Genomic DNA, 24,411 nt, shown 5'->3' with positions numbered 1-24,411 from the left:
TCTTATCTTTCTCATCTCTCTATCTCTCTATCTATCTATCAATCTATCTATCTATCTAACTATCAATCTATCAATCTATCTATCTATCTATCTATCTATCTATCTATCTATCTATCTATCTCTCTATCTATATCTATACAAACTCAATACAACATTTACACACATGCATATATAGTTAAATTAGCTGTACATGGTTTATTCTACACTTCATTTAAATCTCTGTATTATATACAATGGATGACACACATAGTCCAACTATAAATATAAAATATAATACATATGTAATTTAGATCAGATATATGATGTGAGATGACTGAAATCTAAATTAAGTTTGTGCCTCTTCTGTGATTTAATTATTGTTTTCACTTTCTTAAGTGCAAATCTAATATAAACTCAGGAAGCATAAAGGAACATTCAGAGAAAACCCACAAGAAAATATTACATATTAATATATGGAAATCAGTCTTCCAACTTAGAAAATACAGCAATTGGTAACACACGAATGAATTCAGTTTGTTAAAATCAAAGCAAATACAAAATAAAACCAAACTAAATCAGTATCTTGTAAATGTCTTTTTGTGGATGTTCAGTAAAAGTTACACAGGCTCTTAAAAGCTTTAATTGGATTTATAGTTAATTCACTAAAGTTCAAACATTTCAAAGCCGTGCACCTTCACATGAAAACATCTTCATGAGGAATAATCACCATCTAAAGTTTTGTATTTTCACGATATTTATTTACATTTTCAGCCTCGATAACTTTTATTTTTGGCTCGTGGCCACGTCCAGTTCAGTGTCCAGAGAAAATATTGACCGAGCTCCAGAAATGTGTAAAAACAACAGACATGTCTGACTTGTTGAAAAGAAGAAAAAGCCACAGACTCTGACAGCAGCAGGTCTTTTTCTCCTCCATCCATTAGACCCTGTGTAGTGCCTGTGGGTGTGGCGCCCCCTTGTGGCGCTGCAAGCTTTCAGGCCTGCAGGCAACAGGACAGATGTTCACCTGCTGTTTCCAAAGGTTTTCACACAGAAGGTAAGTTCACACTGAAGTTTGAGAGTTTGAGTCATTTCATGAAGACTAAATATAATTAAACATTTTGATCCAACAATAACATCTTTATATCCAGTACTATGGAAAGAAAATAAAGACTAATTACATTTTTTTATAATGTTAGTTTATTTTAATATATTGAGGGTTTTAAAGAAGGCAACTAGAGATTAAAATAGTTAATTTCTTAAATTCTATAGCTTATTTGATTCTATTCATGGGAGCATGGAAGGCAAATAGAGACTTAAACTATTGTTATGGAGACTCAAATTATTATTTTATTTTATAATGGTAGTTTATTTTGTTGTAATGAGTGAGATTAACGTTATTTTTTATTATGGTGGTTTATATTATTCTATTATGGGAGTATGGAAGGCAAATGGAGATTAAAATGACATTTTTTTATTATAAAGTTAGTTTATTTTATCCATTTAGGAAGGTGCATTGAAGGCAAAGAGAGAGTAAAATGAAAAACCTCTTTATAATGTTGGTTTTAATCTAATCAGGGAGTATGGAAGGCAAAGAGAGAATAACATGACTGATTTCTATCTTGTTATCGTTGTATTGTTGTTATTTTTAGTCAGTCTATAATTAAAATCAGTCAAAAATATCTCTAAATGTAAATCTGCAGTGTGTCTGATGTTTGGATGTGATCTGAAGCTCCTCTGTCATTTGTCCTTTGCTTTGAGCTTCAGGAGCAAAATGGCCTCTGCCTCTTCATTTGTGGGATTTGTCTGTTTTCTGTTTTTTCTCCAGTCGGATGTCTGAGCGGCTGAAGCCCCTGTTGTTCTCTGGATGCGGGCTGCGAAGGAGGCAGGTCCCTGAGTCCCGCTGGAGGAGGCTCAGTGTCGGAGCAGCCGGGTGGGGATTGGAGCGGCGCCGCGTCAGTATCTGGATCAGCCTCCGCCTCCTGCGCGCGGTGTGTGCGAGTGGAAAGTGATCCAGACGGTGACGGAGCTTCCCCTCCCGCTCCTCAGCTGCCCGTCACACCGGCACCGCGAGACACCCGAGCCCCGCAGCCGCGCACCTGTGCCCGGGATGGAGGGAGAGATGCAGCCCGCGGACGAGGGGCCCTGCGCGCCCAAGATGTGCCGCCAGGAGCGGGGTCCGTACAGCAGCCTGAAGCCCTTCCAGAGCAAGCGCTCGGCGGGCAAGTCGCGCTTTGACAGGTCGGCTGCGGTGGTGGAGGTGCCTCTGTTTGGCGACGGACATCACTTCACTTTTCACCCCGAGCAGCCTCATCATTTCCAGGCGCACCACAACCACCTCAACCACCAGCAGCACCAGCAGCGTGTGCAGCCGCTCCACCAGACCCCCGTCGCCATCAGCAGCAGCAGCAGCATCCAGCAGCAGCAGCAGCAGCATCATCACCCGATGCCCCAGCAGCAGCAGCAGCAGCATCAGCAGCAGCATCGCTTCCCATGTGAGAGCAGGCCCAGCAGCAGGGTCCCCACATCCACAGCCCCTCTCGGTGCGCAACAGCGGCGCGTCGGCGGAGCGGAGCCCAGATTGTCTCCAGACTGCAGCTACAGCATCAGTTCAGGTGGGTCTCAAACTTCTCCACAGTGCAGGTCTGCTCCTCGTTGAGACTTCACTCATCCACATGTCTCCACACTGGTCCCACTGCTGGGTATTCTGGGGTGTTTTTCACAAGTCAATGGGGAACACAACGCTGTCCAATTAAAGGACAGAGACTCTTTTGTTTGCTCTTCATCACCTGAGCTTCATGTTGTTGCTCCCACCTCTTCCTCCTCTGCCTCCTGTCAGCAGTGATTGATTTGCTGCTGTAATGAGAGCAGTCATGATTGAATCTCCAGTGGGCCTGTGCTAAAAATTACATTGGGTAATTGTCTGTCCATGAGTGTGTGTGCGTGTTTACGTGTGTGTGTGTGTGGGTCTCCTGTTGAAACACATTGTTCCCAGCTCATTTTCCTCCTCAGCTCCTGAGCTCTACAGGCTCAGGAAGAAGAAATGTTGGCTCCCAGGGCGGGTCCATGGGAACCAACATTTCAGATGAAAGCGTTGAACCCAATCCTGGCAGTTCTGAAATTAAACAGATTATAGTTCCGTCATCATCATCCTCTCATCAGATATGAATCTCTTTATCGCCGTCGGCAGCCGAGGCTCAATTGGCTGCTGGTTATTGTTGCTTTACAGGCAATCAAGTGTTCAGAGTGAGCTCAGGTTGCACGTCGCCCTTTATTAACACTTACACGTGAAATCTCTTTAAGCCCCCCCCCCACAGACACACACACACACACACTCTGGAGATAATGACCCATTGTTTGCATCCATTCTTAGGTGCACGTGTTCCTGATTTCACCTGTGAAACAATAACACAAATCCATATTGCCCTGCTCTAATGAATCTGCTGATATCACACAAGAGTCCCTGAGTATCTTGCTTTGTTCTTACTGACAATGACATGTGAATGAGTTTTTATCTGCGGGATGGGATCAGCATAACATCACATCTGAAAGAAAAACTAACATTGATGTTATTATATTTGTACCCAGGTGTTTGTTGCCAACAATGTTATTTGCACCTGAGGTGGATGGCCAATTTTGTTCTGAGTGTATATTTGCACCCAGGTGAGAAGTCACATAGCAGCTAAGTGGATATTTACACCTGTTGACTTAATGGCTCCATATGTGCCTTGTTTTCTCACATCACACTTTCAGTTGCAGTTTGATTTAAGCAACAACATTTCTTGGTTTGTTTTAGGGAGAGATGATGGTTTTGGTGAAAACAGACACAATCACAAATTAAACCATGTGTTAGAAAACCTTCCTGCCAGAACTTCTCCCTCGTGGCTCGTTGAAATGTTGCACCAGTGCCTGAAAACTGGGTGTAAATCTCCACCATCACCAACCACCCCGGGTGTAAATAGCATTATTGGCCACACACACCTGGGTTCAAACAGCGTCTGCCAAACCAACAGAAAAAAACTTGATGCCCTTCTCGTGGAGAGAAGCACCAGAGAGCCGGGGACTGAGCGACCGCTTCGGCGCACAATAACACAAATTGCATTGAAAAGCCTTTTCCCAAAGAGTTGTGATTAAAATAAATGGGGCTCATAAATTTGCCTCTGCCGAGCGTGTTGTTTTTAATGAAATTTTATGAGGCTCTCAGCTCGCAGTGCCACAGAGGAGGGGAGGGGGGGTGCAGGGTGAAGGCGAATGATATCAGATACATCTCGACGGGTAAACAGAGACAGCACGCATATTAATAAATGCGACACATCTGCACCAGGCTGATAGACACGTCTGAGCGAGTGGCAACGCAGCAGTGGCCATCTAGAACTCATTTTATCTGTGTGTGTGTGTGTGTGTGTGTGTGTGTGTGTGTGTGTGTGTGTGTGTGTGTGTGTGCGTGTGGCCAGTGGACTCTTAATCATTGCATGGAGGTATGTGTGAGATCATCTCACCCAGACGTGCCTCGACTACCAGCGAAACTATACACTGACTGAGGCGTGTTCCTGGACAATAGCTCCGTGCTGATTTTCTCTGCTCGGCCGGGTTCGGTCACAGCCGACACTGTGACTTCAGAGTTTATTGATATCTGAATAAATCAGCATAATCAAGCTGACATTTGTATCAACAGAGGAGCCGACTGTACGCTACAGTAATGGAAATGTTTGGCTCGACGAGGCTCGATTAAAAAGGAGAGAGGAAGCAAAAGCAGTGAAGCATAAAAGAACAGAGAATCACTCATATTGTCTCCATCACTGAGGAGCAGTGTTCTGCTTCCCTTTAGTAACTAAGTATATCTACTCAAGTATTTTCACCCTCCACTACTTTCTACCCTGCTTCATTTCAGAGGGAAATATAAATCTTCTGCTGGATTAAATCTTAGATTGAGATCATGCAATAAAAAACACAACGTCATGCATTATTCAAAAATGAGATATCTCTTCAAATAATCAGGTGAGAGGGACGACCTGAAGCTTAAATTGATCATAAATTATTCCCCATCATATGATGTCAGACGATAAGTGACATCATGAAGTCAGAAAATTATACAATTCAAAACTGCATGTTTCAAGGTTTCTCTGCATCCTGTAGACGCAACCTGAAGCTTATTTAGATCAAAAAATAATTCCTGATCATATTTTAGGAATGATGTCATCATTACGTCACTGTGAAGTCCGAACATTATGTCATATGAGGAAGTAATGCATTAACTTTTGCAACCAATAAGATAAGAGACAGGATCTACATCTTATTTACATTGACCAATCATTTGTCGTCATTATGAAATGTCATTATTACAATATGAAAATGTCTGGCCCGACTGGAGTGTTTCCGCTGCTCCATCGTCTCATCACCCCTCAGATTTAACCGTGTCCCCGTCCTCATTAACACACAGTTTACTTAATTACCATGAAACTTTAGATGAGGATATTCATTTTTCACAGTTAGGAAACAATATGAGGGAGTTCTTTCTTTTTACTTCTCATTCCCTCTCCTGTGAATTGAGAAAAACTCAATCTGCTGATGAGGACCTTGTGATGTGGTTAAAGCTCTAGAAGAGCTACTCAATGGACCCTGGGGTGAATGTTTCTCTCTCCTGTGAGGACATAACAGTGACTGACGCTTAGATGAAAAACCACTTCAGCCCTTTGACATTGTGATTTCTCCTCTGCCGCAGAAAACCGTCTCATCTTGGATGCCTTCGCTCAGCAGTGCAGCCGAGTCCTCAGCCTCCTCAACAACGGTCGTCTCCTGGAGCCTTCGTCCTCCTTCGGCTCCAACATCAAGCTGGAGGACGCTCAGGGGCTTCACTGCTCCTCACTGGGGAAGCCCAAACCCGAAGAAAGCTCGTCGACCACGGACCCAGAAGAGGAGGCTCAACAAAGCCATCTGAACCAACAACAGACCTCTGCTGTTCTCCGCATCTTCACAGACTCCCTCCAGAGCTATCTCCTCTCAGGGCCTCAGCAGCAGCAGCATCCGGCTGCAGGTCTGGAGGACGAGCGGTGTCCGGCGGCAGAGCCCGGTTCAGGGGTCTCTCCTCAGAGACACACCCTGGGAGGCTGGGGCTCGCCCACTCCGTCGGAGTCGTACGGCCACCCGTCGTCCACGCTGCCCGAGGAGGAAGAGGAGGAGGAGAACTGCTGTCCACGCTGCCTGGAGCTGGAGCAGGAGGTTTTGTCTCTGCAGCAGGAGAACGAGGAGCTCCGCAACAAGCTGGAGAACATTCCAGGTGGAGTAAAGAAAGGAAAGACCTCACACTGCTCCAAAGGAGTTCTAGTTTGTTATGTGGCGACTGCAATGGCCACAGCTCATGATTCATTTCCACACTAAATAACACAACACGTGAGCCGTTATTCCATGTGTGGAAACATTGGATTTCATTGTTTCTACACTCTCAGGTTGCAAGTAGCCTAATTAATATTTCTTTATTGATTAATCTGCCTGTTAGTTCTTTGTTTAATGCTAATGTAGCTGCACACACAGATGATTGATTTCACCACTGTCTGTGTGTATGTGGACTGAATAACTCAACATACATTCTAAAGCTTATATTGGTTATAACATTATAACCCATCATATGACATCAGAAAATGGCATAATGCTTATTTTTAAAATGTATTTTTCCTGGTATATCTAAACTATTACTAGATTATCAAAATTATGTCTCATCTCATAAATTAATTGAGTAATTGTTTAGATTTAAATATAGATTTACTATTGTCTCGTTTCAGTTTTTGAAATTTTGGAGGATTTAAAGTTCATCATGTTTTCTTACATGTTAACATGAAATAGCATAAAAATGTCCACAATGTACAAATGCAATATTACATATTGTACTAAACATACATTCTGGAGCCGAGCAACCATGTAGATAATCATTACAGCTATTTTTAGACCAGAATACGTTAGAGGATAAAGATTATTTTTGTCAATAAATCCCCTGAAAAGACCAAAACAGCCAAACCATTTATCTGTCAGTTTTTCTTCATTTCACTCAGCTCCACTTGTTCCTACTAACCACGTAAATCTTTTTAAACTGATCATAAATATACTTTTGAATTGAAAACCAAAGGCAGCTGTAATTTTAAAATAACACACATTACTCAAACAGGACTAAATAGTGTATTTGTGGAGACAGTTTTCAATCACACGTTAATCTTCTGTGTTTTCACTTTTCAAGCGAGCCACATGTTATTTAATGTTTAACAGTTTGCAACAACAGTTTTAATAGCAGTTATTTTTCTGAACTTTCCTGCTCCCCAGAGACTCACTAACGTAATTTACATGAAACTGCTCATTCCGTAGCTGCACATTAAACACTGATACAACACCGTCTCACCCTGATCAGTAAATTACCAGACATTAGAGTCAGAATGAGTTTTTAAGGAGGGAAGAAAATAATGCACGATTATTATTCTTTAATTATTCAGCAGATGTGTCGTCTCTTTGTTTTGACAGTGTGTTTGTATAACTGCTCACATTAGCTTGTGTTTTTTTATCGATGCAGTTCCCTGTCAAAATGTTCTCGACTACTTCAAGACTGTTCTGGAGTTTCACAACCAGCTGATCCAGCCGCTGCCGGAGGAGCAGCTCACAGAGGTGAGGAGACAGTTTCCTTCACATCAGCCCTTTAAAGAGTTATTATTAGCATCATGATGAAGTCTAAAAATAACAGATCACTTCCGCCCTGCGATGAAAATGTTTTTATTCATTTTAATTGTACAAATAAGTGAAAGAAAACTGTCTCCGCAGGAAGAAGAACGGCAAACGGTCTTTGAGGTTGGTGTTTTTTGTTTAAACCCTTTTTATTATTACTTCCACCGAGGAGGTTATGTTTTCATAAAAACAGTTTGTTTGTTTGTGAGCATGTTGATGCAAAAACTACTGAACCGATTTCAATGACATTTTTTTTGGGGGGGGGGGCATCTTGATCAGGGGCCAGATCCAGGCATTTTTCCACTTTCTCAAACATTGCAGGCCATTTTTCAACATTTCCATTAATTTCTCACAGATTATTTAATGGATCTTGATGGAAAATCTAAGACATGTTAAGGGGACTGATATTGTGTGAAGTTTAGTGCAGACCCCCCCAAAAAATGTTGGAGCTAGTAAATTTAAATGTGGTCTTCATATGGGGACAGTTGTAACCTGGTGGATGTGTGCACTCTCTGAGTACCATTCTGTTTGTTACTGTAACGATGACATGAGATTCACACCGTGAAGAACAGCCACCTTTTATTTGTAAAATGATGCATCGTTCAAGTTGAAGTATTTAAACCTTAATATACTGCACTCAGGAATAAAAGTCAATAACTATGTGAGGCTGCATTGTTAATTCACATTAGTGGGTAAAGACCACAGACATCCCTGAACTCCCCCCTTTACTTACTGTATCTCCGTCCTCCCTGCAGGGCAGTAAACAGCTCCTGGAGAACTACCCTCTGTTCATCACTAACAAGCAGTGGGATGAAGCCGTCAACTCCTCCAAGAAAGATGGCCGCCGGCTGCTGCGCTACCTGATACGCTACGTCTTCACCACGGACGAGCTGAAGTTCTCCTGTGGTCTGGGGAAGAGGAAGCGTTCAGTCCACTCAGGGGAGCCGGGCCTGGAGAGACGACCGCTCAACCCCGTCAAAGTCAGCTGCCTCAGAGGTACAACTTCTGACTGAGTGCTTGTGTTACACTTCAAGAAAATAAAACTGATTGTTTTAATTTAATTGAAAGATCCTCTTCTATGATCCATGTTTCAGATTTGACAAGTTATTGCTCTCTGTTTATGAGATCATTAACTTTGTGAAACTATGAAACACAGGGAGCAGAATATTATGTTTTTTGAGGAAACCATATATTTTGATGTTTTCTTTTTTAATTTGCAATCTCTGTGTCAGAGTTCATCCGAATGCACTGTGCCTCAAACCCGGACTGGTGGATGCCGTCAGAGGAGCAGATCAACAAAGTGTTCAGTGACGCCGTCGGCCACGCTCGCCAGGGCCGGGCCGTCGGCACGTTCCTCGGCAGCAGCGGCAGCAGCACCAGCAGCCTCTACATGGACAGCTTTGAAGGACACCTGTCGCAGGACGAACTGTATTTAAAAGGCTGCCAGAACGGCCAATCAGATTGAAGGTGAACGGGAGGAGCGAAAAGACAAAATGGCAGAGATGTAGCTGTACGACAACACATATCCCACAACACTGACCTTATCCTGTCACTTTACACAGTGAAGAAAACATTCCAGAAGTTTCTCATACAGAAAATAACGACTTTCCTCTTTTCAAATAGTTTTCTAGCTTTTTGCCATTTTTATACCTAAACTTTTGTTTAGTGAAAATCTGACTCTTGAGGTGCATTTTAAATTGAACAGATTTTTAGTCTTCCATTTACTGCTTTGTCTATGGTTTGAATTTTGAGCAGTTGTGTGACTTTCAATGGGAAATCTCTGTTTATTTCATTTGGAGGGAGTGGAGGTTGTTTTGCGCACACAGGTTGTTTAATTTTTCAGGAAGCTGTTTGTGTTAAGACTCGTTACGTCCCTCAGTGACATTTCACCCTCCATCACCTCCGTCATGGTAAGTAGCATTTAATACTTTCACGCAAACTTCTGCGTCATCTGCGAAGCACTTTTACTTTACCCCTCTACAGGAGTGCCTCTGAGAAAGTTCTGTTCTGTTGCCTGTAGTTTTGCACTTTGCATCCACATGTTTGTCTTCATTTGAGCCACTTCTGACATGTACAAGTTTATTTCTAAAACAGAAAAATGCAGTATTTTACGAATGCAATTTCCCCTGGGCTGAAAAAAACTTCCTACGACTGTACAATGTTTTTTATTTGCTTTCCAGAATAACTTCACACAAAAGTTTTATAATTTGCTTCTGAGAATTCCTCCCTTCTGCAAAGGCATCACGACGTCTGCTGAATCAGTTTGTGTTTGTAAGTGATGTAACGCTGATATTTGCTCCTTATTATGATCAACTTCTTATTCGTTAAATTAGATGAAGAAAACTGTTGAAAACCAAAAGAAAAAACAAAACTTTATTGCTTTATTTATCATTTACATCGGGACACACTAAGGTTTGAAGGAATACAACTGAAGTCTGAGCAGAATTTACTATATTTTAGAAACACTCCCTTCTTACCTTGTTGCAGCGCCCTGATAAAACTCGGGATTGTCGAACGTTAAATTTTGGTTTAAAGCAGCTGCCATATTAATAATGCTCTAAACCTCCACAAACAACAAAAAACATCCACGTCTGAACGATTACATGTTGAAAAACTGAGCACCTCTTTCTTCCTGATGCTCTCATTTGCACTTTTATGCGTCTCATTGTCCATGAGCAGAATTGTAGCATTTCATTTGTTTCTTTACGTTCATTTTTAGTTTTCTCCCTCAGTAACATTGTTTTCTACGTTTTGAATGTAGCTGATTTCTCGGGTCAGTTTGCCACGTTGACAGTGCTGTGTACAATGTGTATTATAAAGTACAGTTCTTGTGTGAGGTGTCTCTCTCTCTCTTTAATAAGCCAAGTAGAAAAGTGCCACAGAAACCTTAAAGCAGTTGGATTCTGTTGTTGTGTTGCTGTGCTGAATGTGAGCGTTTCTTTGTATTTACTCCTCAAAGTTTAACAACACTGTGAAACATCATTTTTACAGATATGATACTTTGTTTTTTTTATTTATGATAAATAAAATGAATTATGAAGCTGGAAACTGGTGATGGTTCACTTATCTGTCTGTCTGTCTGTCTGTTATCTGTCTGTCTGTCTGATGCCATATGATGATCCATTTGCTGGTTAAATTAAATGCTGACTCGTGATATTAGTATCACGCCAAATGAACGAGTCATGATGGGATGTGTGGGTTTGTGATTTTGATCCATGAACAATGATATTGTGTCTTTTAAAAGCAGGACCACCGCTGAGTAGAAAACTTGTGAGTCATGAGTAAGAGACCTATAAATTTCACTTAGTAAAACTAATATAATGCTCATGTATCAACACTTACATTCAGCTCAGTTTTACTGTCATTTTTGCCTTTTTTTGGTAAATGTTTTGTATTTTAAATTCTAATCTGCAAAGTGACTGCAGCTGGAATAAGAACTACAATATCTCGTCATAAATGTGCGAGAATGAGCTGCATGAAATGGAAATGTTTCATGTTTAATAAAAAGTCACCAATCTAGATTTCATTGAACCATTTGTTGAATGAGTGAAGAAAGAGATGAGAGGATGTGACCACAGCTCCTCCACTTAGGAAGAGCTTTACTTCCCTACTGATCAGTCTCAGCTCTGAAATGTTTTCTCTTTTGTGCTCATTCTTCTCACGTATCTCCACTAGAGGGCGTTATAGTTGAGGGAATGACAGTAACCTGATGTGGTCAAACTTACAAACATTACAAGCTTTACTGTGATTCACCTTGAGACACAGACATGTCCAGGGAAAGGAGCAGAGGAAGACACAATAATGTTTCTGTATTGAAACTCTCAATTGAAAATAACTAATCAGCCTTAAGAGGTCATATCATTGAAATTCAAAAGATAACATTTCTAAATACTTTTAGGTTTTCTGAAAGATTTTTGTGCAACATTAGTGAACGTTGCAGGTCGGTTTAACAAGACATTGTTTGAAATCATAATAATAAACAGTATTTTTTAAAGCACCTTTCAAAACAATTAAAATGTGCTTTAAACGATAAAAAGTGTAATTGAAGGCAAACAATAGGAAACAGTTAAAAACAAACACTGCAGTTTCATACAGTCAAGTAATTAATATTATATAATTTTTTTCACAGAAAGATCTGCACAGAAATTTTGGACACATCATCATTTTCTGCTGTTTGAGGATCAGGACCAGCTGTTTGTGTGTGTGTGTGTGTGTGTGTGTGTGTGTGTGTGTGTGTGTGTGTGTGTGTGTGTGTGTGTGTGTGTGTGTGTGGGTGTGTGTGTGTGTGTGTGTGTGTGTGAGTGTGTGGGTGTGGTTGTGTGTGTCTGTACTTATGTAGTTGTGAGGACCATGAGCATAGACCTTACAGAGTGAGGACATTTCTGCACAAGTGAGGACCAGACAAAATGTCCTCACACGCCAAAGCTTGTTTGAGGGTTAAGATTTGGTTTCAGGGTTAGAATTGGGTTTAGGTTTAGTTTGGAGGCTGCCTGCATTCTGCCAACCAGTGATCTGTCCAGTGTGTGTGTGTGTGTGTGTGTGTTTCTCTTTAAACTCTGCGGCATCCCTGTCTGTGTCTGCGGCCCTGCTGCTGGAGGAGGGCGGGTCGTCATCACCGCTCAGCAGCAGCAGCAGATTTCGGACGGTGCGACATGTCTGGCTGCAGCGGCTCTAACCCGGTTTGCACTAAGTGAATTTGCGGATGACCCGCGGAGCCTCGAGCTGAACCAAGGCCGCCGTGCGGACACTGACCTCGGGGAAACTCCCACTGGACCCGCGCACGTTGGAGATTTCCTGCAGAGGCGCCTTTTGTTTTTGCGCAGAGCGGACACTGGCGCACGGTGGGGGGGGAATGATCCCGACCATCGAGTGACACGACACCGGGATTCTTTCACTGCCACGTTCCCGTGCATCGGTGCAAACATGATGTCACTGATCGACCTGGACGACGACCAGCGCTGGGTGCCCACCCACGTGAATGTCACCGTGCTCCGGGCGAGGGGGCTGCGCACCAAGGGCAAGCACGGCAGCCGCTACCTGTACACCATCATCCAGGTGGGGAAGGAGAAGTACACCACGGGGCTGGTGGAGAAGGCGGCGCTGCCCGAGTGGAGCGAGGAGTGCTGCTTCGAGCTGCTGCCCGGGATCCTGGAGGACGGCGGCCGTAGCGCGTACCCGCCGGGCAGCGGGGACCTGGTGCTCACCGTCATGCACCGGGTCCTGATCGGACTGGATGTGTTCCTCGGTCAAACCATCATCCCGCTGGACCAGATCTTCCAGGAGGGCATGTGTCCCAGAGACGAGTAGGTGCTGTTTGATGCCTGGGAGTCTGATGCCTGCATGACAACATGTTTATCAGTGTCCTGATCACACAAGTGATTTGTGATGATTGCATCTGCTCATGTTAATCAGTAAAGTTTGCAAAGGGGGGGTATGACATGCCAGTGGCGGATCTAGGATTTTTCTGAATCAGGGGCCGATTATATGTCCAACATCAGTGCACAATCCCTGAGTCTGTAAGGTGCACATCTACGTGTCTCTTTGATTTAAAACCACACCTCAGTGAATATATCTTAATAATTGTTCCTTGTCCAATCAAATTATGTTCTTCAGAAAACTTGGGACAAAAACATTCTTAAAAAACAGGACTGGGGCACTTGAAGGGGCCAATCAGATTTCAGCTTTGCCCAGTGCCCCCCTGGCCCCCCCACCTCTGGATCCGCCCCTGTGACATGCATATGTTCATGCATGTCAACATTTAAAGGACGTAGAAGCCTACCCCCCAATTTGTTTTGATGTATGTAGTATTTAACTTCTTTTCCACTCACATCTTTCCTGCTCGATCTGCCTCTGACTGATGGGGACACGTGGTCAATTTAGAAAATTGACAAAGCTTGATCCCTAAATGCATCATTGAATTCTCCTCTCCTAGACTGATATACACTCCAGCAGCAGTACCCACAATGCACTGCAAATCCACATGATGAGACACAGATTCCACTGGGTGACTTAATTTCCCCACATGCACTTACTATTACATTTTTAATGGTATAGCTAATATACTCTATCTATATGTGTACTTTTAAGTATCTGTTGATGGATCACCTACGATCGTATATGACACTGTGTCCTTCCTGTCTTCTAACAACATCATCACCCCACTCTGTGCTCCTGTATGCAGCTGTGGCTTTAGAAAGTGAGATAGAAACCCACCGTTGGTGCCTGAGCTCAGATTTAACAGTACAGAGATGTGGTCTGAGAGGTTCAGCTCTGAAAACTGCAGGGAGACAGAGAATAACAGCTAAATATGTTCATGCAAAGTCAGAGTTCCCTGAAATTCTTGAAATGAATGCTGAGCCAGTGCTGCAGCTGGGTGCTTGTACATCTCAGACTGATGATGTGTAGTTTAGTCTGTGTCGTTTACAGGGTTCAGTAGGTTTTTGTTTTAGATCGGCGGCTTTCTCAGCTGCTTTGAGGGCAGTTAGAATGCTTTTCAGAATAGTATTTACCTTGGTTACCAGGATTTGAAGTGAAGTGACTGAAACACTACGTCGCCCAACTGAACGTAGTGTTAAAAACTTTTATTTGACATTTTTTTATTGAGCAATTTCCGTCAGGGAAGCTCCCGTTACATTTTGGTGCAGATCGGGATCAGGGGGTGGATCCTGGAATTTGTTTATCAGGGCCTTTTTTTTTTGCTGAATTCTCAGAGTAATTCATGGATCTGGATGAAAAATAATCAGGCATGTTAAGGGGACTGACACAAAGGTACATGAAGAACACAAACGTTTTTCATGTATCTTTGTGTTTTTTTTGCCTTTACCAACAGACCAGACCATCAGTCAAAAGATCGAGATGCAGTTCTCTCAGTGCTGTTCCAGTTTTATTTATGATTTAGTTATCACAGCAACTTCTTCTCATCCAGACAAATGAAAACCTCCTGACCACCAGTTGGACACATGAGGGTTTAAGGTCATTAAAACTGAATATTTGTCAAATTTCGCTCAGTGAATATAACAAATCCTCTCTGTTGTTACTATCACCATCTGTGACTGAGCTACACACTGAACAATACGTTCTTTTGTTGCTTTTATTGAAAACGTTCTCCAATTTATCTTATTATGAGTCTTTGTGGAACTCCGCTGTGCCACATGGTGACGTAACAGGACTCGGCAGTAATATGTGAAACATCTCCACATACACACTCTGGAGCGGAGCGTTCAACACATCTGGATTGAATTGTGGCTTCTCCGCCCTCTCTCTCTCTCTCTCTCCCTCCACGCTCGGTGAAACTCACACTGAAGTCCTGCTGTTAGTTTTGGCTCTGAAACACTTTCTCTGGTCCACACAGAGGGCGCGGGAGGCACCATTTCATTGGCTGGCTCCTCATATTGTTCATGTTTCACATACACACGTTCATACCGCGTGTAGGCGGGTGGACACAGAGGAATTTGGGTCGTGTTTTCCTGCTCTGAGACGTGTCAGAGAGATTTTTGAAAAGTGTAATCCCCAAGCATTATTTCCAGATTATGTAACATGTGGAAAACACTGCCAAAAGAAATCAGTGCTTTTTGTTGTTGCTTGTTTTGTCCCAGCGAATGGTCAAATAACACAATGCTTTAAAGGGATAGTTCACCCAGAAATGAAAATTCCCTCATTATCTACTCACCACTATGCCGATGGAGGGGTGGGTGAAGTGTTTGAGTCCATAAGAGACTCTTGGAGTTTCAGGGGTAAACAGTGTTGCAGCCAAATCCAATGCTTTGTATCACATATTCTGCCAAAGTGATGTATTCATATGGGATTGTCTCTTTTCTGTTATTTATCCAGATGGTTCAAGCTCAACTCCAAGGCAGGAAGGAAGGAGAAGGAGCGTGGTGAACTTCAGGTGACGGTGCAGTTCACCCGCAACAACATGACAGCCAGTATGTTCGACCTCACCATCAAGGACAAACCTCGCTCTGCCTTTGGGAAGCTGAAGGATCGCGTCACGGGGAGGAAGAGGGGGGATGTGGAGTCTTCCTCGGCCATCGTGCCGGGCCGCTTCGCTGCCCTGTCCGGATCCCTGGGGCAGCCGTTCGGAGAGGGGGGCGGAGGAGTGGTGGTGATGGAGTCTCGAGACGTGGCGGTAGCAGAGGAGAAGAGGAGCAAGGTGAAGGATTTCTTCAAAGGGAAGCTGCGCAAGTCGTCCGACACCAGGTCGTGCTCATCGCTGGCTTCAGACAGCAGTTTGTCTTCCATGGCCAGTGACAACCCCGGCCCCCCACCCAGTCTGGATCTGCTGTCGGACCCCCCCAGCTCGCCCATCTACACAAGCAAAGTGAGAGTGGACGCCCACTATGGAGAGGCAGACTTAGCTAAAAAAGGTGAGCGCTGACATCATATACACGTGTATGAAAGAGAGGCTGGTAACTGTTTTATTAATGATCACTTCGACCAACATCAATCCTCTAAATGTGGTTATTGTGACCAAAATACTTTATTAATGGACATTACACAGAAGAAAAATACTCATCAGCTCATCCGTAGACTGAATATAAAGATGGACGACTTGTCTCCAGTTCTTCCTGGATACAGGTGCCGCCATTTTGCACTGTACGTCTAATGCAAGCACCCGACCAATCATAAGGCAGACTTACCTGTCAATCATAATGTTTATAGTAAAGAAGGTGTAATCCTGAAGCATTTAATTTATTTTCATGTTCTGTCTTTGTTCCCACAGTTCTCACCAGTCAACACACCACAAAGGTTCTCACACACAAGCGAGCCCTGAGCGACGAAGCCAGCAAAATCACAACGGCCCTCTCTCGATCAAACGTTGCGATGGAGTCTCTCAGGGGTCAGACCATGACTCAGTCCAAGTCGTCCTTGTGTATAAATGGAAGCCACGTCTACGACTCCGAGCCATCGACTCCAAAGAGCTCGGGAGCGCTGCCGTCCAAGCTGGTGCTGCAGGAGAAGTGCTCCCCGCTGTCTCGCTCCCTGCAGAACCTCACCAAGAGGAGCGAGGACAAAGGCTCCTTTGCCGAGGGCCGCCGCTGGTCATTCGACAAGACGAGGAAAGAGGAAGAAAAGGAAGCTCGGGCGTCGTTTCCTCCAACTCAGCCAGCTCAGTCAGACGGTCGCACCACGCAGGCGGCAGCGCCGACCGTCTCCTCTGCGTCCAGTTCACCTGAAAAAGGGAGGAAGCTGAGGAAGACGTTGTTCTCTGGAGGGAGGAGTGAGTCTCTTCCCGCCAAGTCGGACCTGAACCAGGCTGCTTCATCATCGGAGGGGAGGCTCAGAGGCTGGTTTGGCTCCGGCGACTCCCAGAACAAGCCGAGGTGAGTTGTTTACAGGCGCCACAGTGTCTGATGAATGTAGCTCGTATCCAGGAACAACAGCAGGCTCACGGCAGGCCTGTGTTCAGTTGGGTGTCCTGAGTTCTGCGTTTTCTCTCCTCTTTGCTCATCTGAAAATTGATTTCATAGTTTTTAGGACCATGCTGTATCATCACCTCATACTATATTTTCCACCAGCAGCGCTGCAGCATCTCCATTTCTCTATGGTGTGTGTTTCCAGATGAAAAGATGCAGCATCACTGTGGTTTAGAAAACTGCTCCTGGAAAATGACGCCAACAAAATCATTTCCTGTCAATATGAGCTCACCCGATCAACAGAACAACTGCCGAGGCAGATGATCTTTGAATGGCTACGATGCATTATTTATTTTCCTTTTTTGCCTGATCATTTTGCAGATGTGCTTTGCTTTTTTTGATTTAATTTGCATTACTGTTTCCATGATTCTATCATTTGGCTAATTTAATATCTGCAGATCTTTAGTGGCTAAACATAGTCGAGCTAAACTCTTTGCTGCGGGATATGAGCCAGTGTTTTGGTGGTGGTGAGTGTTTTGTGTAAGATATTCGCCGTGTGGTCACGTGGCACATCATTAACTAAGAGGACTATTTTCCTTCACAGGCTGGAAGTTTCTCCTAAGGTAGAAAGCAGCTCAGACGTACCCCCTCCCCTCCCTCCTCTCTCCCCCGCTCCCCCTCAGTACTCCTCCCCCTCTGGTCACATCTCACCCGACGACCGCACTCAGTCTCGCCCGCTCACTCCCTCCACCTCACCCTCCTCGGCTCCCATCTCCCCCTCCAACCCTTTCCTCCCCCAAATGCAGCGCAACCCCTTCTTTGAGGAGCTCCTAGCCGAGGAGTCGCAGACGTCCCCTCCTCTTGCACCTTGCTCCCCCTCCTCCGGCTTGTCCCCCTTCCATTACACCACTCTGCCCTGCGCACCCAGCCCCGCTCACGATGCTCATGCTACAAAGATGGCTTCCATAAGGCGGGAGCGACCCCGGCCGGTGGGCAGACAGATATCTCTCCCTGCGTTGTTACCCAAAGCAGCCACACCGAACTCCCATAACCACGCCTCTCGCTCCATGTCCGAGAGCGCAGGAGAGTGGGATGACTTTTTTGATGCTCTTGCCTCGAGCAGGCTGAACTCGCCTACAGGAAGTGTTCCTCAGAAACGGCTGAGAACCAGCCCGTCATTTGATACATGTAGCTATGCAGTTAATAATCATGCACAAGGGCTGCAGACGTGTGAAGAGCAGCCTCCGCCTTTGCCTCCGAGGAGGTTGTTAAGAACTACACTCAGTGAGATTTACTCTGACGGCTGGCTGCACAGAGGTCAGGAGCTGGCCGTCCACAAAGAGGCCTACCTCCTCTCACAGACCGGCGTGGCCTCGCTACAACATGGACGAGAGGCCGAGTGCAAAAGAAACGGTTCATCTCCGGACCCTCAGACGAGCAGCGAGACCTCCGACTCCCCCAGCGTTCCCTCCGAGCAGCGAGCAGACGCCACGTCACCGGGATTAGTCCCCGAAGAGAAGCAGAAAAAGTTCAAATACGAGCCTTTGGAATACGACGCTGACTGCTGGGGAGGGATGCTGTTCGAGCAAGATCTGTACGGACGCATGTGCAGAGGAAACTACGGAAAACTCACAGCGAACAATCATCGTTTGCCATTGAACGCTGAGGAAAGTGATGGGACTAACATCACGTTTAAGATCTCTGCACCTGAAATGCTTCTTGACAGTGAAATCTCTGTGAAAGACGTCATGAACTTGCCAACTACGACTTCCCCAGGCCCAGACGTGAAGATGGATGGTCCCTCTGCTCCGGTAGAGGCGGTAGCAGAGTCTAAAACAAACGATACCACTTGCACCAACAATAACGTGTCTTTCTTGTCAGGAGACCTGAACATGAATGTGAACAACTTAGACTTCACTTTTATTGACTCTGACGGCTCCTCTCAATCAGAGGCGGTCGATACTCTCAAAGGCGTCAGTAGTTTAGGAGCCATTTCCCCACAACAGACAGAAGATTCACTGACTGTTTACCACGCGGAGACGGCACCTGAGGATTTATTCACTTTAAAGGACACCTACATACCTGAGATGAACTCTTCGTTTGAAATAAACGCTTCCAGTAAACGGTGCAAAGTGTCTCCAGCTCTCCAGGACTGCCACTGGGAGCTGAACAACTTGTTACCACGTGATCAGTCCAGGGCAAACGACAGCGGAGAGATCGCTGCGCTGTCGTCGCAAAATCAAACATCATCCGATCTTCACGTTGAATTCAGAGACGATAAAACAAGAAACAACGGTAATTCTCAGAAGACTCAGAAGGACATTGATGATAATGGTAACCCAGAAGCTCAGCTGGCCTCACATCAGCAGACCGAGGTGTTTTCCGGAGTGGTCAGCGCACGTTTTAGACCCAAAGGTTTGTCCCGACAGAGCAGCTGCAGCAGCCCGAGCAGCCAAAGCCAAAGTGGAGACAGAGAGTTTGAACAGTTGTTGTCTCTCGTTCAAAACATCTCACAAGTCGGTAACGGACAATTGTTGTATCAGCCCAGTAAATCTTCCACAGATTTGCCAGTAAATAGCACCGGTCGGCCGAAAACATCAAAAGTCAACAAAATGTCCCTCCTCACCAAGTACTGTGTCACAGGTATTCCCTCTGAGGTCAGTTTCGAAGACCTCCACGCTAAAGTAGCACCAAGCTCAAGATCCCCTACTAAGCCTGATCCCTCTCCTTACTCCATCCCCTTTGCACCGTCCCTGTCCAACGCCACCACCACCGCCAATGACACACAGGCTAAGCTCCACCCCACCCCTCTCTGTTGCCCCCCCATACATCTCTCAAGCATGGGGCCCGGTGCTGGAGCCAGCACTACGCTGGTTGTGGCCCCCTACACCTCCACCACCTCTTCCTCCTTCTCTACCACCTTCGCCACTGACCCGCCCCTGGTCGATGCACGCCACTCACTTTTCCCTGAGGAGACACAGCCAGCTAACAACCTGCCCCGTCAGGAGAGCAGGTGAGAATCCTACTTGGGTGTTCAGTGACTTGTAGCTTTAGTAACTTGGAATATTAGAGACATGATTTCTACACGTACAGTCATTTTATTTTGTTGCTATGTTCAGACTTGGCCTGGCTTGTTTGCTGTTAAATGCATTTATGTATCTATGAGTTCTGCTTGTTCATCCAAACGTTGGTTGGATGATAACTGCTGTGCACTGCTCTCAGCTTCGCTTCACATTTACGTTTTTCATCTCACGATTCAGTTTCTTGTTGGCTGCTGTAAGTTCTTCCATGTTGTTCCGCTTGGACTTGGCTACGTTCACTGCTACTCATCCACCTGCTAACGAGCGCTAAACATTCATATCCGGATAATAGTCATGTCAGTTTTATTTATTTATGTAGCACATCGAAAACAACAGGAGTTGAGCTGCTTTGTGAAGGAAAAACAATGCAAGTAAATGGATAAAAGAGAAAGAAACAATAAGATACACACAAGAAAGAAGAGAGAGAGAGATTAGCAGAGTCATACAACTGAAACAGGCTGAATTAAAAGGAAGATTTAAAAGGTAGGATTTTAAATCAGATTTCAAACTGTTGATTGTAGAAAAAGACTTAATTTGGGACAGGATTGAAAGAAGTTGTGAAGAAGACATAAGGGACCTGGGGCAGAAAATGGGATCAATGATATAATGAATGAGCTTTGTAGACACACAGTAGTATTTTAATATAAGATCATGTCCAGTGAGTCTCTCAAGAGGAGAGAAAAGTGTGGACATGACTTTAATTCAGATGTAATTCTTCAATGGTAAAAGCTGCTTTGTCACAACACTACAAACCTGTTAATTAAAATTAAGAGACCTACATTAATTAGTCTAAGTTAGTGTGTAATTTTAGACCCCTAGCAAATAAGGATAATACAAAGTGAAACCTGTCCATGATATTTACACAAGAATGAGTCGAGGACAAAGGAGAATGATTCACGATTTTACGATATTTACAACAAATACAGAAGATAAAACCTAATAATTGGAAAAGAAAGATGCTTTTGCAGAAGGATTGATAAAATCACCTCCTTTTTAGATGATATCAAAAACAAAACACAATAGTTATCCACAGTATTTCTTCTGATGTAATCACAAAGTAGCTTTAAATAAAATTCTAGTTTTACTCTCATTTTCCATTTCTAAATGTTCCCTGTGTCTCCCAAAGATGATTTTACCACAAGTGAGTGCAGTTGGATTTTATAGCAAATTCAGCGATTCAGCTTCGTGTTTCCTCTCAAAGAGCAGAAGATGGTGTTTAACTGTCTCCTCCAGTTCTGTGGACTCCTTCACAATCAGATTTGTCTTAATATGTTCAGCTTTTTTCAGGAAAAACTGCAGAATAAAATGAAATCAAACAATAACCTGCCATCATTTGTCCATGAATGATGAGTCCTTTAGAATCTGTTCTTCATACATTCAATATACCCGTGTAGACGAGTGAGTGCTGACCTCTTCCCAATGCAGACCCCACCCAGTGAAGCCATTAACCTCCAGCCAATCAGAGAAGAAGGAGGGGCGTTCGGTTCTGGAGAAGCTCAAGTCCACGATCCACCCTGGACGCGGCGCCGCCCACCAGGCCGCAGCTGAAGCTGAGAGGAGTCAGGTAGTGAGGAACAAACCCCCAACAACACTAACACTGTATAAACATTCATGTAGATCCATATAGTTCATTAAGACAGATGTGTTTCCCCTTTACAGAAATGTTGAGTCATATTTCCTCATGGGCCTGAAGTTGTGAGATGAAACGTTTGCAGCAGTAGAAAGAATAAAAGCATGAAAGTGTGCAGCTGCTCTACCTTCCAGCTCGGTGTTAGACTGAGGTTGCTTTGAACTCTGTGGAGAGAAATGCTGATCCCATTACTCCTCTCCAGCGTGACATCATTTTTTGGCCCAGATAAGAGTTTTCAGGTCCTAAATTAATGTTCTCGTCCTCGTCTGTAACACGTTGGAGGAGGATGTTATATATATATATGCTGTCAAGTGTGTGGGGGGGTGTTCCAGGTTTCACTCTAACCTGAAAATGAACACTAGTGACGGATGGTTAATAATCTTTAACTACTTCTTATAATAACATTGAGCACATTAAACATTGAGGTAGATTCTGATGAGGGCTGAAAACCCCAGACTATAAAAAGATGGACGACACAGCTCCTCTTTCTCCAGACGTCCGTGATCGAACGCTGCAATCTTGCACATTTGGATCCGGAGTCTGAGCAGTATAGTGATCAGAGGATGGAGCTGCCAATACGAGCATTCGACCAATCGCGTGCAGGTCTCAGCCGTCAATCATGTTGTTTCACCATGTTTTTATAGCTTCAAATAACTAATTAAAAACAGAAACCATTATGAGAAGAATGTATTTTGTACTTTGACTCTTTAGTTGGGTCCATTTCACTTCCCATCTGTAAACATAGAGGAGGTGGGTTTATAACCTATACTGCAGCTAGCCAGCAGGGGGCGATCAAAATGATTTGGCTTCACTTTTAGGCAGCTCTCATGTATTCATATACAGACCATGGTCTTTCTGGCTGTAGTTACACACAGACGTATACAGATATTCTCATCTACTGTATTTCCCGACAAGAAAGTGAATAAATATCAAACTATTCCCACAATTGTGATACTGACCAGCCTCCGTATGACTTCCTACATCTTTTCTCTTCCTATCTCGTCTCCTGCAGGAGGTGCCTGTGGACAACTCAGCTCAGTACCAGCACCTGACCAACATGGAGCTGATCTCCCTGCTGCTGCAGCAGGAGATGGACATGCAGAAGCAGCAGGCGGCCTCCGAGCGGCAGGAGGCGCAGCTGGGGAAATGTGAGGGCGAGCTGAAAAAGGTCAAGGCACAGATGCGAGACCTGGAGGACTACATCGATAATCTGCTGCTGCGGATCATGGAGCAGACGCCCACGTTGCTGCAAGTTCGAACCAGACACAAGTGACCGCGGCGCTGAGAGCGTGTGCACGGTGTATTGCACATGCCATGCGATGGTCTAGACTGCAGTTTCCTCAATAGAGGGTTTAAACACAGGGTTATTATTGAAGGTTGGGAATCGCTGTTCTAGAGTCAGTTACAGTCAAATGCACCACAAATCATCCAGGTCTTCTCACTGCTGATACTGCCCTGTTGATGTAGACACAATATTACCCAACATGCATGCTGATTACTATCTTCAATTTGGCACGGACAAAGACGGATTAGCTTCAATACCCATGCTTATTAGAATAAGTTAAAGTAGTCAGCTTTTTTCCAGTTTTCACTTTAACCACACTGCTTCCATAAGGGTAGAAAGAAAGTACTGTCCCTGCTCTTCAGGGATTGTGTTCAGTATTTCTGCCGGTAAAATATGAAATTAGTTCAAGTTAAAAATGCAGCAAAAGCAACATTTTGACTCAAGATCTTCATCTCAAATAGTTTGACGAGATGCAAAGTGCACAAATGTTAACTTGACCTAATTGCATATTTAGTAGTATTTAGGAAATGCTACAAAGATGCATCAAAATGCTGCTCTGCAATGTGAATACTACCAAAAGATGTTCTGCATTAACATTGTTGTATGATAAGCAAAAAAACCATTATTCATATCTGTGGCAGAAAAGGCTTCAGAGGACGAAGACTTACTGTTTGCAATCTGTGTTTTTTCTTTTAATTTCTCAATTCCTTAATTTCTTTTTATTATTTGTTCTTATTTTGTATAAAACTAAAACTGAGAGTTTTTTTAATATATTTTATGTTTTTTATGTCCATTGTGCATTTTTATTTTGTTGAAAAATCTGCATTTGAACAAGAAATAACAGCATCAGTGCAGTAAATAAGAATATAAGTTATTTCTATCAGATACTTTTGTCATGATATTGTCTAATACCACTCCAGTACCACTGTAGCTACTTGCAATGCTTAAAATGGCCACAGTACTGTACTGTAATAAGAATAAAGTGCACATGAATCAGAGGCTCTGACTTGTGATTGATCTGATTTGTTGAGTTTGCTGTAATGTTTGTTTATCTCCACTAGAGGGCGCCCCTGTCCTGAGTTCAGGGTGGAGACCTGGTTCTGCACAAACATTTGCTTTGTGATTATTTTCATGAACAGGTTCACAGAACATGTGTCTGCACCATAGACTGTTTATACAGAGGTCTGCACCCACCTGATGTATCACAGGTAATGTTGTGTATTTTTCATTTACAACAAATGTTGACAATTTCCCCCAGAACTGCTTCACCACTATACCTGCAGCAGTGATTTTAGATGGTTTAAGTAAAATACAACAGACTATGTTGTGTTTGTATTTCAGATGCAGGAGATGTGGTGCATTTCCTGTTTGGACTGGACA

The 24,411-nt window shown here is 43.9% G+C and overlaps 2 protein-coding genes across 2 annotated transcripts; both read left to right on the top strand.

The window, feature by feature from the left end:
- The first annotated feature begins 1,792 nt into the window (after window positions 1-1,792).
- Window positions 1,793-10,728, top strand: LOC118112344 (BEN domain-containing protein 4). The gene is made up of 6 exons (XM_035161586.2): window positions 1,793-2,591; window positions 5,699-6,253; window positions 7,532-7,623; window positions 7,777-7,803; window positions 8,436-8,676; window positions 8,913-10,728. The coding sequence occupies exons 1-6, from the start codon at window positions 2,087-2,089 to the stop codon at window positions 9,143-9,145; spliced, it is 1,653 nt and encodes a 550-aa protein (XP_035017477.2). The 5' UTR covers window positions 1,793-2,086; the 3' UTR covers window positions 9,146-10,728.
- Window positions 10,729-10,957: 229 nt separating this feature from the next.
- Window positions 10,958-24,030, top strand: LOC118112543. Its single transcript, XM_047340679.1, has 7 exons — window positions 10,958-10,961; window positions 12,116-12,983; window positions 15,511-16,046; window positions 16,403-17,003; window positions 17,641-20,049; window positions 21,542-21,680; window positions 22,759-24,030. The coding sequence occupies exons 1-7, from the start codon at window positions 10,958-10,960 to the stop codon at window positions 23,017-23,019; spliced, it is 4,818 nt and encodes a 1,605-aa protein (XP_047196635.1). The 3' UTR covers window positions 23,020-24,030.
- The last annotated feature ends 381 nt before the right edge of the window (window positions 24,031-24,411 follow it).

This window comes from Hippoglossus stenolepis, chromosome 7 (genome assembly GCF_022539355.2).
Source record: "Hippoglossus stenolepis isolate QCI-W04-F060 chromosome 7, HSTE1.2, whole genome shotgun sequence".
In the NCBI taxonomy this organism is placed as follows: domain Eukaryota; kingdom Metazoa; phylum Chordata; class Actinopteri; order Pleuronectiformes; family Pleuronectidae; genus Hippoglossus; species Hippoglossus stenolepis.
This window is presented reverse-complemented; position numbering and strand designations above follow the sequence as displayed.

Bases quoted from the DNA above. Each gene is read 5' to 3' on its own strand.
- LOC118112344 (XM_035161586.2), top strand. From the start codon at position 2,087: ATGGAGGGAGAGATGCAGCCCGCGGACGAGGGGCCCTGCGCGCCCAAG. The intron at 2,592-5,698 runs GTGGGTCTCAAA...CCTCTGCCGCAG, and splicing joins CAGCTACAGCATCAGTTCAG to AAAACCGTCTCATCTTGGAT. The intron at 6,254-7,531 runs GTGGAGTAAAGA...TTATCGATGCAG, and splicing joins CAAGCTGGAGAACATTCCAG to TTCCCTGTCAAAATGTTCTC.
- LOC118112543 (XM_047340679.1), top strand. The intron at 12,984-15,510 runs GTAGGTGCTGTT...TTATTTATCCAG, and splicing joins GGCATGTGTCCCAGAGACGA to ATGGTTCAAGCTCAACTCCA. The intron at 17,004-17,640 runs GTGAGTTGTTTA...TTTCCTTCACAG, and splicing joins GACTCCCAGAACAAGCCGAG to GCTGGAAGTTTCTCCTAAGG.